The 15,096-nt window shown below is 39.3% G+C and overlaps 1 protein-coding gene across 4 annotated transcripts in view; it reads right to left on the bottom strand.

Moving 5' to 3' along the window:
* Positions 1-315: 315 nt before the first annotated feature.
* EGF (epidermal growth factor) overlaps positions 316-15,096 on the bottom strand; it is a 57,208-nt gene continuing 42,427 nt past the window's right edge. For 3 of the 4 annotated variants that reach the window (XM_090139268.1, XM_031596945.2, XM_090139267.1), the window contains exons 20-25: positions 14,564-14,683; positions 12,644-12,794; positions 10,928-11,086; positions 8,072-8,174; positions 4,316-4,418; positions 316-2,881 (exon numbers count right to left, since the gene is read on the bottom strand). In XM_090139268.1, the coding sequence (XP_089995394.1) occupies positions 2,679-2,881; positions 4,316-4,418; positions 8,072-8,174; positions 10,928-11,086; positions 12,644-12,794; positions 14,564-14,683 (839 nt within the window). In that variant the 3' untranslated portion in view covers positions 316-2,678. The remainder of the gene's footprint in view (positions 2,882-4,315; positions 4,419-8,071; positions 8,175-10,927; positions 11,087-12,643; positions 12,795-14,563; positions 14,684-15,096) is intronic. The other variant, XM_090139266.1, reaches the window with a different exon arrangement.

Consider the following 15,096-nt stretch of genomic DNA (forward strand, 5'->3'; position numbering starts at 1 on the left):
GAGAACCATTTAAATGTGCACAAAAACAAATGTTTACCGTCCACTTGTTTACATAAATTATGTAATTAAAATCACAAATGAAAGCTTACCACAATTTAGCTGGGATCTAATTGTGAGCTTCAGGTGATAATCTTCATTTTTACAGGTCCTCTAAGTGGTGAAAGAAAAACTCATGATCCCTACATGTACTATCCTGGCACGTTACACTGCAGTTGCATGAAATCAGTGGAGCTATCAACAAACACGATATGGTTTAAATTATAAGTTTTGCTCACACTTCTTTCAAAACATCCAAACAACAAACATCCTCTTTATTATTCTTTTTATAAATCAACAGCTTTATAAACATACAAATAATCCAAATATATTATATTTATGTTGAAATACCATCCCAAGGTTTTATCATTTAGGATTATTTTGAGTTTTCTGCTGAGTGTAAGAAACATTTAGAACTTGTAACACTCTAAATATAAAAACATATTGTTCTGAGTTTCCTATCTCATTCTCTAAACTATCAAATTCAAAATTAGATCCTCAGACTGAAGGGAGGCAAAGTAAACAAAACATGGAATAGAATAGAATATGAAACTAATTTGTAAGGAGTCTAAAATATTTTTGTTTAGACAAGATTCAAAGTTACAAGTCTTTATTTCCTTTGATCAGGGAAACATCCAACTAAATGTTGACTGTCATTCAACATAGCACTTGGATTTTAAGCACAGAAACATATTTCACCAGAGGTAAACAACGTGCAAGGATAAAAGTCATTTTACTGTGCAGATCTCATTAAAATAAACTACTTTGCCTTTATAGCTGGACTCTCTTCCCAGCAACATATATAAGATTGCTAATGAATTGTGAAATACCGGAGAACCCAACCTAGATGCTTTTTTATCATGTTAATGAAATTAAACTAAACTTGAATTAAAATCCAATCTACTGTATACTAATGGTTCAGCCTAGCGGTTCCCCTTGCCTTAATACAATTCTGTGGGCCAACCCTCCTTAGACACATTTTCCATGTAAGCACTTCTGTCTCCATTCATACAAGAGAATGTGCCTTCATTGCTGCTAATTCCAACCATGCTTTGGAAAGATCTGTTTTACAAGTTTATTCTGAATTCAGAACTGACTCATTAATTCAAAACTATCCACCAAAAAATCACACTGGAAGGATAAATCAGCAAGTGAAAACTGTCTACAAAACAGAACCTTACAATTTTCGTAGTTTAGACATCTTGGGCTCAATGTTCTTACTGTTTACATAAATCAGAAGCAACTTCACAGAGTTACTCAAGAGTGCAGCTATTTTGGGCAACAGACAAGAGCCTTTCAATACTCTTTTCTATCACTGGTCTACAGAGTTGGTAACCAAATGACAAGACATCATAACTTCATATTGGAGCTTCAAAAAATAAAAAAGAGGATGTTAAATATGAAAATGAATAATATTAACCACTGGTATATAGCTCATGAATTATGAGGAACACTACTGATGACCACTGTAGTGGAGCTTAGAGGAGGTGTTCAGTAATTATAGCAGCAGATTTCAAGTCATTAGTAACATAGCTAATTTCCAGTTATCTTCCCAAACATTCTGAAAAAAGCCTTAGGAATTCATGATTAATGGTAAAAATCAGATGAGATGATGAACAACTAAGCTACAACTCAGTATATGACAGAGCATTATAAGCAAGTTAGTTGTTCTTAGCAAATAATTGGAAGAGAGCTGTAGCTGTTAGAAAGCCAGTTACAAGAAAAACAGGTATTGTTTTCCAATTGATCACATGGATTTTATGAGGCAGCACAAATCACCTATGTGGATATCAATCCAAACTGAGGGGGCAAACTGTTTGTTTGTCTCACTTATATTCTTTTGGTGCATAAACTGGCTGGACATTTTTTCCAACACGAAACATACATGGACATGAAGTCCTGTATAACAGTGCAGATTTTGCTGCCAGTCACAGAAATTTAATGGAAGAATCACTTTTTCCTCAAATGTTTCATCTCACTTTAGAGATGAGGTCATCACTAACACCATACACACACAAACACTCCTCCGAGCCACCAAATCTGAAAAACATAGAACCACATTTGGTATCAGTTATTACAACAACAGCTCCAGTGAAGTCCCAGAAGTTACAATGGTTTGAAAGCAGTTTTGGGGAGAGAGTTATAGCCTCCATGAACAAAATTTTAACAAAAAAGATTCATTTTATCTCATTTTCCTGCATCATCTTCAATCCCAGTTTCTTCACCATTGTCCTTGTGGCCCACTATGTAGGCAATTTTCTGGATTCTTTGTGCACGTAAAGACTATTTCTTGCATGAATCTCCATTACAAAATTTTCATCTCTAAGAAACCACCCACTAGTCTTTTTTCTCTCAGTGTCCTTTGAGCTGCCAATTCAATGAAATTTGCAGTGTTGACCCTAAAAGTGATACTTGTAGAGTATTTGTTGGTAATGAATTGCTCACAGTAATTCTTCCAAGTAGAGACAACAGGGAAGGACTGGTAACAACTTCTCTGTTCCATTTTTATTTGTGCCATTGTTGGTTGGTCGGTTTTCTAGTACACAGAAAAAAAAAACAAAAAAAATGAAGTCTGTTTCAGTGTTTCCTAAGTTTCCATTTTCCAATTGTTTCCTCTTTTTTTCACTCAACTCAGACTTCTTCTAGTCCGGCTGCATCAGCAGGCTGGCTGGGGCAGGCTGGCAGGGCTTGGGGTGGGCTCTCCAGACAGCCTGGGAAAGGCTCTTCTCTTCTACTGTGGGTTCAAGAAATTTGTCTGTGCTGGGAACATCTTCTGGGCAGCCTCGCTCTTTCTTCTCTTCCACCAAAGTCTCTGCCACTTTGTCATAAGCTATAGGCTGTTCCACTGAACAAAATGGATATATGTTACTGATAGCTCTTTAGGACGCTTCACAGCACCTAGGCTAAAATACAGCTAACGATAGCTCAGCAGAAATTTATAACAAAAAAAAATTAGAAAAACAACTGATACAAAAAAGAACAAAAGAAAATACTCAATAACTTGACTGAGATTCTAATAAGTGACGTGCCCTAGGCAAATCTCATATTTTTGTATTCTAACATGTAAGATCAGGAAAAGACATGCCTGTGACAGGAAGGCCACCCCACTCCGAAGTCTAAAGGTCTTAGAATCATTCAGTGATACAGGGAATAACTTTCTTTAATGCCTTAAAAAAAGGCATCAGATTATTTGTCAGTCTCTGAAGTGGTTGAATCACTTTTCTTAATATTTTCAGACACCTGTCATGTGAAATTTCTGTTACAAAAGCTGCATCTGATGAAACTGTAAGTGAGAACAGAGTCTCCTAATGGGAAACATCAGGCTTCCTTCACTGGACAGCATGGTTCTACACATGTTCATGATACTAGTCCAACCAAGTAAATGAGAGGCATATTTTCTCCTGATAAATAAATTGACTTCCTAAAATAGATCTAAGGACAGGATCCACAGTTATGAAGATCTTACAAGATGCTTGCCCATTTCAGTATCCTCAAATATTTGTGTTTGCATATTTCTAAATGGCCGATGCAAACTTGTTTGTCTGGTAACTTCTGTGGACAGGAAGTAAGTATGATACATAAGACAAATACTTAAGGACATCAACCTTTCCCCATCACACGAGCAATTAGGAGATCCAGTTGATTCTACAGTGCAAAGTTTTTTAAACTCAGAGCAATCCAGCTGGTAACCCATGGGTCAAGAAAGCCTGCTATGTGCTCTTGTGCCACCTGTAACTTTTGCATCAGTGATGGGAGGAATATCTCCTTCATTCATCTCATCTTTTTTTTAAGCACCAAGCATTTCTCAGTCAAATATCTTGTTTAATACAGAAAAGCAAAACTGCAGTTGTTGCTCCAGGACGAGAGGTTTCTGGACTCTTCACACCCTGTCAGTTATCTTGCTGGAATGAGTGAGGGCTATCAATGCATATCTTTCCAAGGATATGCATTCCCCATCAATGCGATTTGGATAATTCACTGCTATGAAACAAATCCATGAAATTTTATGTAAACACAAAAATATGATGTGATGTTATTACTATCATGAGAAGCATCTGGCTTCTTATGAGTGTGAAAGAACAGTTACAGTATAATTCCTGATGTATAATCTGCAAAGCAGAGGACCAAGTGATTTCACAACAATGCAAACATCATTTCTGCCCAGTCTGCTTTGAACAAGGCAGTGGCATCATTTGATTTCTCTGTCTCCTGCACCAGTTACTGCTCCTGCCAGCACAAAGGTAAGGAGAGATGTAATAAAGAAGAAAAGCCTACTCACCATATTGTGAAGGACAGGCCGGATGAGGGTCTCCTGTCTCACACTCAATTAGATCAACCGCTTTAGTCTCCAGAGAACTGCTACACTCCTTGACAACCGCAAACTGCAAATACATACAATACGCACAAAATATAGCACAAATTAATATGAAATGAACCAGTTCTCTGAAACCCAAGAGGCAGACTAGAAAGGCCACACACTCCAACCACAGCAGGGGGAAAAAGGTCATATTGGCTTCTGAGATGACCCTTCCCCTGAAGATAATTAAACATCGGAGTTGATGACAGCCCTGGTCTTTCTTTGAAAAGTGTGAGTCCCAGTCTAGTAAAGAAGGGCCCGCTCCCTTGCTTTGCAAATTGGCCTTTCCAGATGCAAGAACAAAAGTACATGAAAACTGACTCTGTCCACAGTATTTAGGGCCACATTTAAAGTATTAGGGAGGCTTGCAACCAGACAGCAGGAAACCCTGTCAGACACAGGGAAGGAAGCAAGCCTCCCTTTCCCAGCTCTTGGCAACACCTGGGGGTGCAATTCCATTATCCCACAGTGAGTGTGGAAGACAAATGAGACCGTATCACGAAGATGGGACCCTCTTGTGAAGCATGCTTGTAAAGACCAGAGGGAAAAGAGAAAGAACAGGCACAGGGGGAAGTGATGTGCTTAAACAGTATAGAGGGAAAGAGAGAAGCTCAGCTGAAGAATAGGAAGAGGGAGAAAAGGGGGAGGATAGTATTTAAAGAGCAGAACTAGAGAAGTATAGAAAATGTCTGTAAATAAGATGTTCCAAGAAGACTGTTGACAGATTCAGTTGTCTAGGTGGAAAATTGGTGGAGTTGTGTGACTAGGTCATATCTGCAGCTGGTGTGACCATTTAGGCATCTTTTTGTGTGCATAAAATCCGTGGTCTTAGAGCTGCTAACCCACACAAAACAGACCCCCAGAGGAGCTCCAGCTATACACAGTTTTGCAAAATTCCTTTGACTGTGCAAAACAGAACACTTGCAGGTTTACAAGTTTCAGAATAACATGTGCTGGGCATGTGCTGAAGTTTACCAAGGCTTCCATATTCCAGGGACAGAGTTATCTAGGCTTATGGATCTCTAGTACAAATGTGAAAAGAAAAATACCTAAGGCATACCCTCACTAAAATGTAGCCTTCTCTAGCAAAATAAACAGAGAAATGATTGGGAGAATTGTATGAATAATTTCAATATTACGATATCTACCATCTGGCAAGTGTGACATGTTAAAAACTCATCCAATACTGTAGCTTGAGTGGGCAACACCAGGAACATCTTTGTACTCCATCCCTTCCCCAGAGTCACAAATTATCAGGAGCACTGCTATGAAAGGAGAGAACCTCATCAGTCCTTCATTAGAACTACTCTTTCTGTTATTGCTTTTGTTTTTTTTGAAACATAAATCTGCCCAAAAAAACACCTTAAGTGAACAGCAGAAGTGCACAACTTCCTGCTGCTTTTTGGCAGCTCTTCATTTTCTAACCTGTGTGAGTGCTCACATAGAGCCCCAATGAACTTAACACTTACGATTACATCACTACAGAGAAAATCACATGCATGAAACCACAGGAATCCACTACTGTGAAAGATGCAATAATTAGCAAGGGGTCAGTGATTTCCCTTTCCAGTCTCCAAGAAGCCATTTACAATGAATTACTTTATTATTAATGCATTTTGTTGTCTCTCAGAAGAATGCGTAGTGAAATTCAACATGAGTGTGTAAAAGATGAATAGGTAGGATTTGGTTTAATTTGATTCAGTTTGTTGCTTAGCTGTCTAATTATTCCTATATTCAGCAAAAATGTCACCAACCACTAGCATTAACTGCAAGAATAACAGCAGGCAGGGACAGAACTGATGAGTCTCAGGCCTCCTAGAGCAGGGCTCCCAGGCAACAAGCTGTTCTCAGTCCCAACAAATGTTTCTGATTTTGCCAGCTCCAGATATTTTGCAAACAATGTTTTTTGTCTCTGCTGTGAACAAACGATGGCAGTACAAAGATTCAGCACATTTGTTGTCTGGTGTCTGGAGGAACACAGTGCTGGCCAGGTCAGCAGCTAGTAACAAAAGGCCCATGAAACTCCCAGGCTGACCAGCCAAGGTCATAACTAGGGTTGGTACTCTTTGGACATGCTCAACAGTGTATTTCAGTGGTTCTCACAAATCCTGCCTGACTCTTAAAATAAACAACATGCGAGGCATTCTTCATGTGGATTAAAAATGCTCAGCTCTGCACTACAGATAGTTTGAGATATTCAGCCCTTCAAACACGCCCTCAAGCAAAACAAACTCATCTCTTTCTGGATTGAAAGACTGGGAGCAGAATCAAAACTTCAGGTTCAGACAAACAAAGTCTAAATTTAAAGCTAAAGTATCCATTATTATTTAAGTAAATGTATAAAGCCAAATTCACCTGTGATCTTGTTCACTCTGCACAGTTTTTGTACTTTCCAACTGTGGCTTGATGTGAAAGGCTTTCAATCCTTTCAAGTAATATCTATACCATAAAAAAATGTGTGCAGTTATCCCAGTAAAAAAAAGTAAGTGCATCGCTAGAATTTATCTCCAAGCCAGCACAAGCAAACTCTTTCAGTAGTTCTTTCCCTCTATTCTTATTTGAAAAGTATATGCTGCTTAGATAATGTGATGCTGCCTAAACATGACTGCTATCTGCATTACAACAGCTTATACAGTGTTGGATGATGGATATGTGCAGACAAGATCTCAGGGAAAGTCATGCTGTTCTGACAGAGGAGTTTCTGTCTGGGCACAGAAGTAGCCACAGATGCCAATTATGTCCTTCTGGCCCACTCCAAGTTCCAACTGCCACCATCCAGCAGCATAACATTCTTCTAACTCCAGTGAAAATCACGTCCCTCGATCAGATCTCCTGGGTCCAAATTCACTGGTGCAACTTCAAAACTGACAACAGAATCATAGAATTGCTCAGGTTGGAAAAGACCATCAAGTCCAACTGCAATCTAACCCCAACAACCCACTGCTAAATAATGTCCCTGAGCACCACATCCAAATGTTTTTTAAACACATCCAGCGATGGTGAGTCAACCACCTCCCTGGGGAGCCTATTCCAGTGCTTAACAACCATTTCTTTAAAGAAGTTTTTCCTGATAGCCAACTTCCCCTGGTGCAACTTGAGGCCATTTCCCCTCATCTTGTCAGCTGTCACCAGTGAGAAGAAAAATGGGTCAGTGCAAGCATGGCACTTCTACCCACATGCTGAATGAGTATTTTATATTCCCTCCCAAATTGCCCATTAACATCCTGGGAGGCTATCTTTACAAGGCAGCAGCTCCTAATACTACAACATTTAATTGCATCAGCCCCCAAAATACAGTTCACCATCTCAGGTAGCACACACACAATACTTGTCTTCCAATAAGTCTTTTATATGGAGGGCATACTTTCCTGAGAAAATAACTCCGATATGCCATGTCATCACATTGCCATTTCCTTAATTTAGAACACAGTTCCCCAACTGTTGTATTCACAGCTAACAATAACACCCACTAATGGTTGCAATACATCCAGGCAGCTGTGAACTTTGAGGGATAACAATGAGGTAAGATGAACTAGGGTTCACAGCAAAGCACTTGATGACTCTAGCAGTTATTTAATGTATTTAAGATGTGAATTATTTGATGGATAAGCTCAAGTGGATCCCTAACACTCTTTGATCCTTCCTACTTTCGCCTTCACTCCATATTAATATAGTTACCCGAGACTTGTTGCAAGTAGGTGTCACGTTCTCATTGTCAGTGCAGCTACTGGCATCTCTTATCGCTTCTGCATTACGGTTCTTCTTATAAAAGTTTTGACTTCTGCAACAGAACAAAAGCTGAAACAAATTATTTCACTTTGGGAGGAACAGATGCTTCTTCCTTTCGCACTTTACTCTGTAGGTATTTGCAGAAGAGACAAATTTTGTTCTCTTTCATTCCTCTGAAAAGGAGTATTAGTGTTAACTACAGCAAAGAGGTTAGAACAAACAGCTTAATAGAAATAAAAGTAAGAACTGAATGAATACTTATTCTAATGTGCCATCTGTGAAGGCCCATTCGTTAGAAAAAAAAAGTAGACTTTAAAATTTTAACCAGCCCTTTCATTTTCTTATATTTTTCTATAAGTAAAATCTTGAGTTGAGAAAAGGTTACAAATAGCTCCAAATGGCTAGCTCCATGCATTCAAAAACTCTTATTTTTGCAGTTCAACACTGACCGTTTGTAAGGCAGGATTAAAAGCCAGTATAGACTCCAAAGCAGAAGACATGGTCAGAAGAAAAAGAGCTCATTTACACTACTTGAGATTCAAATCAGCACATCCTTACTGACCTAACATACTCAATTTTTCTTCTCAACATCAGATTAAAAGTCATGTTTTTGACTTCCAGAAGTTTCAAGGTATTTTACCTTCCTGGCACCACAGCAAGTTTGCTGTGTGTGTTTTAAACCTCACTAAGATGTATCTGCTCAGCACTGCACATCATCATTATGCTAACAGAAGTGGAGCCCCTTGCTCTGTGGGTAAAACAGAGCAGAGCACATAGGCACAGCTCAGAGGAGGATGCCCTACTCAAGAGTATCGCTCTAATGATGTGGCTCACTTTGTAGTTTGCAGAATGACAGATGCCAGACGGACTCGGTAGGCACAGCAATTTCAGTGAGCAGGAGGTGGAATCAAGTTGACTGAGCATGGGCAACTGGCCAAGGATTTCTCAATCCTAATCCCAGGCCTTCTGCCAATCTTTGCGTGACCTCTGCCAAGCTGTGGGTGTTAAATCTGTGATTCTTAGTTGGAAGAGAGATTGTTTCCCTGCTTCCCAAAGAAGACAGGAAACCTGAAATCCTATACATCCAGACTACCTAAACCACAAGCGAAGAGCAACACCTACAGCAGGCTACAGCCACTGAACAAACCAACACAATACTTCAGCACTCTCTGCCTCCAGTTTGTACACTTATCAAACTGGAAATTGTTTCCTCCAATTACAGAGAGAACTCTGCGTCATACTGGAGAAGGAATAGGACTGCTGTAGACTTAATCGGTACATTTCAAAATACTGTAGATCGTAGGAAAAGCAGCATAGTGATTTCAAGACAAATATTGGTTTCCAGACTCCAGTTAAACAGGGATTTCAGATCAGCGGTTTCATTTTGATCTAGTTAGGCTAGTAATAGCTGCAGTACAAATGCAGTCAAGCATGTAATTGAAAACTTGTTGTTGAGATAAATAGTTATATTGATCAAAAGCGTTTGGCAAGAAAGAAAAGTAAATCAGGGAGAAATGACAAGAGAGAGAGAGGAAGAGAAGAGATATTCATTATCTTTATACCTTAAAACTGGCCATATTGTAGCTATTTTCCATGACAGTTTGAAAGATGTGTATGGGAAATACAGGAATCTAATGATTTGTCTATTCTGCATGTATCATTCCACTGATTAGCTTCTGAATCCCAGGTCATGAGAACAAATCAGCCTGCACTTAGCTTTAAATCTGGAGCTCTATCATCAGCTACATCACACAGAAATGTGACAGCTTATCTACTTTTATGGACTAAATATGCTGAGAACCATTAAATAGGAGCAGAAAATATTAGCTTTCATAGCTAGCTTCTCTTGCAGCTTAACTTTTTATGCCTAGAAGGTTCTAATTTTAAAATTAGTCTAAACCACAAAAGAAAAAAAAACACAAACACATTAGACAGGCGGGTAGGCATGCAGCGGGGGTCTGCTGATTTGGCTGCTGTCTGGCTTCTTATTTGTTTACTCTGTTACTTGTTAAATAAAAAATGTACATTTAAACAAGAGCCTCTGAGAACAGTTTTCTGACAAGGTCATGGCCAAAAGACAAACTTATTAAATGCTGAATACTTTCCAGTCTAAGGGACACCAGTGACATTTATTTCACAACAGAGAAGGTTTTTAAATAGTGACCATAGGGATTCTCTTTGCCACAAGAAGAATCCCAAACCTGCACAATTCATTACAGCCATGGAAAATGCCAGGGAGTACTTTTACAGCAGATGTGCCTTAGACCCACATCTACTACCAGGAAAACTGCTTTCACATTCAGTGCTGCAGGTATCACTGTAGAAATAGGCTACTGGAAGGGTAACACAGCGCTTTTTTCACTGGCAAGGAAATATTAAGGTACAGTCCTACACTGAAAGGGAAGTAAACTGATACCGTTAGCAGAGAAGAGCAAAGTCCTACCATGGCACTGCAGACATCTACAGCTCGTAAGGGAAACTAAGGAAGATGTAAATACAGTGCTCTGAAACTCTCTCATCAATACAAATTATGTCTCCTCCTCAAACCTAAACAGGTTTATTCTTTCTCTCCCAGACACACGCCATTCTTGAACATTAACGTGAGTACTGCAGTGAAGGGGCATGCCAGAATTGTATGAATTATTTATACAACCAATTACTGAAATGCAAGAGAGGAGCGAGGACATTATGGGATTTCCAACAGCTGAGGAACAGCACAGATTCTTCTCCACAAGCCACCTGTGAAGGCCACAAGCACCTCACCCCCTCTTCGGTGCGCTCACAACATGAGTTTGGAAGCAGTACCTGGAGCAGTAGGTGGCCAGTGACCCCAGCAGCAGTAGCAGCACCGCTATGCACACGGCGATGGTGATGTTCCGCACCTTCACCCGCTCGGCTTGCTGCTGCTCCCACCACTCCAGGTCGCTGAACTGGCACCGCTCCCCAACGTAGCCTGTCACACAGCTGCCAAAAGGAAGCAAGAGCACTTTGTGAGTGACAGCGAAGAAAACAACCCAAATTACCGCCTCAGTCACCTTGCGTATTGATTTATTATTGGCAACCCTTATGGAAATATCTTGTTGAATTTAGCAGGGGTAAAGACAAGATGACATTAAAGGAAGGTCTGCCAAAACACATAGAACTCAATATTAAACGTACATCTATTAATGTTAATGTAACGTTAATGTACATCTAGCACTTCTCTCGATAGAGAGAAGCACTATATCGAATTATTCAGTGAGATTATATGTCTCAGATTCCAGAGGGTAACATATTTTCAAAAATTCCAGACTGCTTTTTTATGATCTATGCTTCCCTTGGATTTTCTGTTAAACCCTTTTCAGAAGCAAGGTTCCCTTTTTTTTTTTTGAACTTGGCATCATAGAAGTTGTTATCTCTTGGAGAGTCATTTTGTTGAGGAAATCAATTTTTAATCTGAAAAATTGCTAACAGAAACAAAGGTGTGTGAAAAAGATATATGGGTTAGAAATGTCTTGATAATTTAGTTTTATTACAAGCTTCTTCTGCAGGCTCTTTTAGTTTACTACGTTGAAGATTTTACCACTGTAAAAGCCCAACAATGAAATAGCTTATCGAGGAATGGAATGTATATATCAAAACGAATAGAAAGTGAAGAAACACGTCAAAATATTAATGTAATTAATTAACGAATATACTCGGTTATTTGCGAAAATTCTGCTAGATAACGTTTTTCCATGACTTCCTTCAGCTATTTGACAGCCTACATGAATGAATGCTGCCATCTAGTGACCACTGTGTAGAATCAGCTCAATGCAACTCCGCAGAACAGAGCTAAGTAGGGCTAGTCCACAATTTGTTTAACGTCTTCCAATTCCGGTATCAAAGAATATGGAATTGTGGGTTCTTACATGCTAACAGTTAAAAAAAAAATTGAGATAAGTTCCCATTTAAATGTTCTGCAGTTGTAGGCTCTTCAGTTTCAGCATGCAGAACTGAATGAGGAGAAAAAATAGAGCTTTGAATGTCTGTGGTTTATTCTAAAAAATTGTAGCAAACACCACAGATAAGCATAAGTCATACCAACTCCTATCAGCCGTGGTGACCTCAGCAGACCCACAGCACAAAGCATCTACTTCATTCCCATACATACACGTAGAGAGATACATTCCCCGGTTATTCCTGAGAGTACAGAGGTCAAGTGGCAGTGGAAAATGAACAGCAAGGCCAACAAGCAGGTGCAAACCTACACCAGAGAGCGAGCAAGCACTGCCTTCACATAAGGCTGCGAGCACCAAGTCATTTAACAATTAATCTCACACTTCAAGAACAAAGAATTTAGTCTTCAGAGAACAAATCCAATCCTATTATTAATTGCAATGGGTATGAACAAAGTGAGTATTTACTGAAAAGACCAGAATCTAAAGATAATTGCCAGCACAGGTGATGGATGATCTATGGGCAAGCACTTCATAATCTGCACTCAACTGTGTCCCAAAGATACCATTAATCAACACAGACGATATACAGCTCTGTACTTACTTGCAGGCATAGTCTTGTAGGTCAGAAACATAATTGCACACTCCCCCATGGAGGCAGTATGAATCATAGGAGGGGGGGCATCCTACAGAGTCACCTGGCACAGGGTGTGTAGAGTATTCATTGCTGACAACAGTAGGAGACAAAGTAGATTCTGAAAGGCAGGATTTCACAAAGACATAACAAGCTGTTGGCTACATTAGCATGAAAGAGTTCCAGAACTTCAAGATAGGATAGTAGGTAATTACAACCAATTACAACCAAATACTTGTTTTTCATGTTTGCTTATTTTGCATATCAAATTTAGGCATACAGAGATTAGCTGTGTTTTGAGATGTGTGAATATAATTCTGGTAAAACTGCCTAATTATTCACGATTAAATGATTTCTTACCCAGCTTGAGGGTACAGACAATCTTCACTATGCAGAGTCAGACATACAGGTGAAAGGTGACTGCACTCTGTGCATATGAATGTCAACTTGAAAAGTTTTCATAGGCAAATGAACATTTTTGCACAAACAATTTCTACTTTGCAGCTACCCACTTGACAGCATCTGTGCAAGCTATCTCAAGTATAGTTAACAGCTTCATTGGAAGCACAGAACTCCTCTGACCCAATTCTTCAAAGATTTCTGTAGCTTGCTCATAACTGCACAGACTATCACCTCCATAAGTACCCAACTGGCTATCAGAGGGCTCTGATATCTCTGCGTGTGATCTATATTGCAGAGGTGCTTTAATAGAACAGGAACAAATTTTTGCCTACTTCAGTGCTACACTGAATCTGTAAATCAGAACCGAACATCTACACAGCAGCGTGGCTTAGCAGCAATATACCTAATCCCACACATTTATGGGATCAATTTTATGACTCACACCACTTTTATTGCAATATGACCTTTAATGACATTTGTTTTCTTAAAATTTCATTTGCAGGAGAACTGTCAGGGCAAAGAGCCCAGACTGGAAAGGAATAAGTGATAGCAGTGAATCCCATATGTTCTGCATTCTGCAAAGAAAATTTCAGCCTGCTAAAAGAGCTTACTAGGCAAAGACTTAAAACAGCGTGTTAACACACATGAAGACAGGAGATCATATTTACAGCTGAGGGACCTATAAGGCATTACTTCCAAGTCATACATCATTTAAAATCATCATTTCCTGAGTGACACTTGAAACTACTGAAAGCTTAAATGGCTGAAAAAGGGGTGAGGATCCTGATTGATGTTCTACTTTAAAAAGCCGTAACTTCCTTCTGTTTTTCTGCAGAAAAATATCTATGACAATCTCACAGTGCCCTTCTGTTACCGAATTGTCACTTGATCTGTGGCAAAATTCACTCTGATGAAGATGGCTGACACGGAGGAAGGCAATGTGTCACTTTGCTCCACGTTTTCAGAAAATGCAGCTGTCACACTGAGGAACTGAAATGAGCATCAGATACTATGAACTGCTCTTTTCATCATTCTGATAACCAGATTTTCCAAAATGTTTCAAAGCCCTTTGAAAAATTAGGATCTGAAAAACTAACATTCTGAAGAATGAAATGGGACTTCAATTATGAGCATTTCTTGTGCTGGAGTCTTACAAAGATAAAGAATGCACAGTTTGAAGAACAGCGCAGCCCAAAATCAACTCCAAAAACATAATCTCTGAGGAGCATTTACTTCGACTCTTGATTTCAAAGGCCTTTAGATAGATGTGTCATTTCATTTAGGCAGTATAATTTCACATCAAATATTAATGAAGATATTTCCAAGCTAAACTCAGATCCACTCTCCTAAAGCAATGCTAATGGTTTCACAAGCTGCCCAGTATGCCACTACATGGTCATTCCTTAATTTCCCAGTACAACAATTTGGCTGAGACCACAGATCCTAGCTATGGGCCGTTTCATTTTAATTCTCACTCCAAATACTCACCACAACCCACGGCAGTTCCAGAAGCATCATCAGAACAGGAGCAAGTGAAGTTTCCTTCTGTATTTATGCAGGTTCTGTTCTCTCCACAGGTGTGGGTCCCCATCTTGCACTCATCAATATCTATCAGCCAAACAGTCTGCAGTTAGAAGAATGAAATGCCTCAGAGCATCAGTTAAAGGGGCAGCAGCAGCACCACAGTCTCCTGGCAGTGGAAAAAAATGCCAGGGGCCTTCCCTCCATGCACTTTCCTTGGTAGAAATTGGAGCAGAAGAGCAACCAGCTCTGTTGCAGTATATTCATATTCCAAGAAACATGATGAAACACAAGATGAGTTCACCTTGTACCATCTCTGAATGTATTTATAGGTTTCTAGACAATGTGCATACAACTAGGCATCTAAAACTGAAGTACAAAATTACTTAGCCATCCGTTTCTGGTTTTTACAGTACATTTCAACTCATTAAATGTAAGTCGTTTCAGTCTTATTCACATCAAGACAGAATCTTAACATTTATAAAATGTTACGGAAATGT

This window comes from Phasianus colchicus, chromosome 4, assembly GCF_987193195.1.
Source record: "Phasianus colchicus chromosome 4, bPhaCol1.hap1.1, whole genome shotgun sequence".
Taxonomy (NCBI): domain Eukaryota; kingdom Metazoa; phylum Chordata; class Aves; order Galliformes; family Phasianidae; genus Phasianus; species Phasianus colchicus.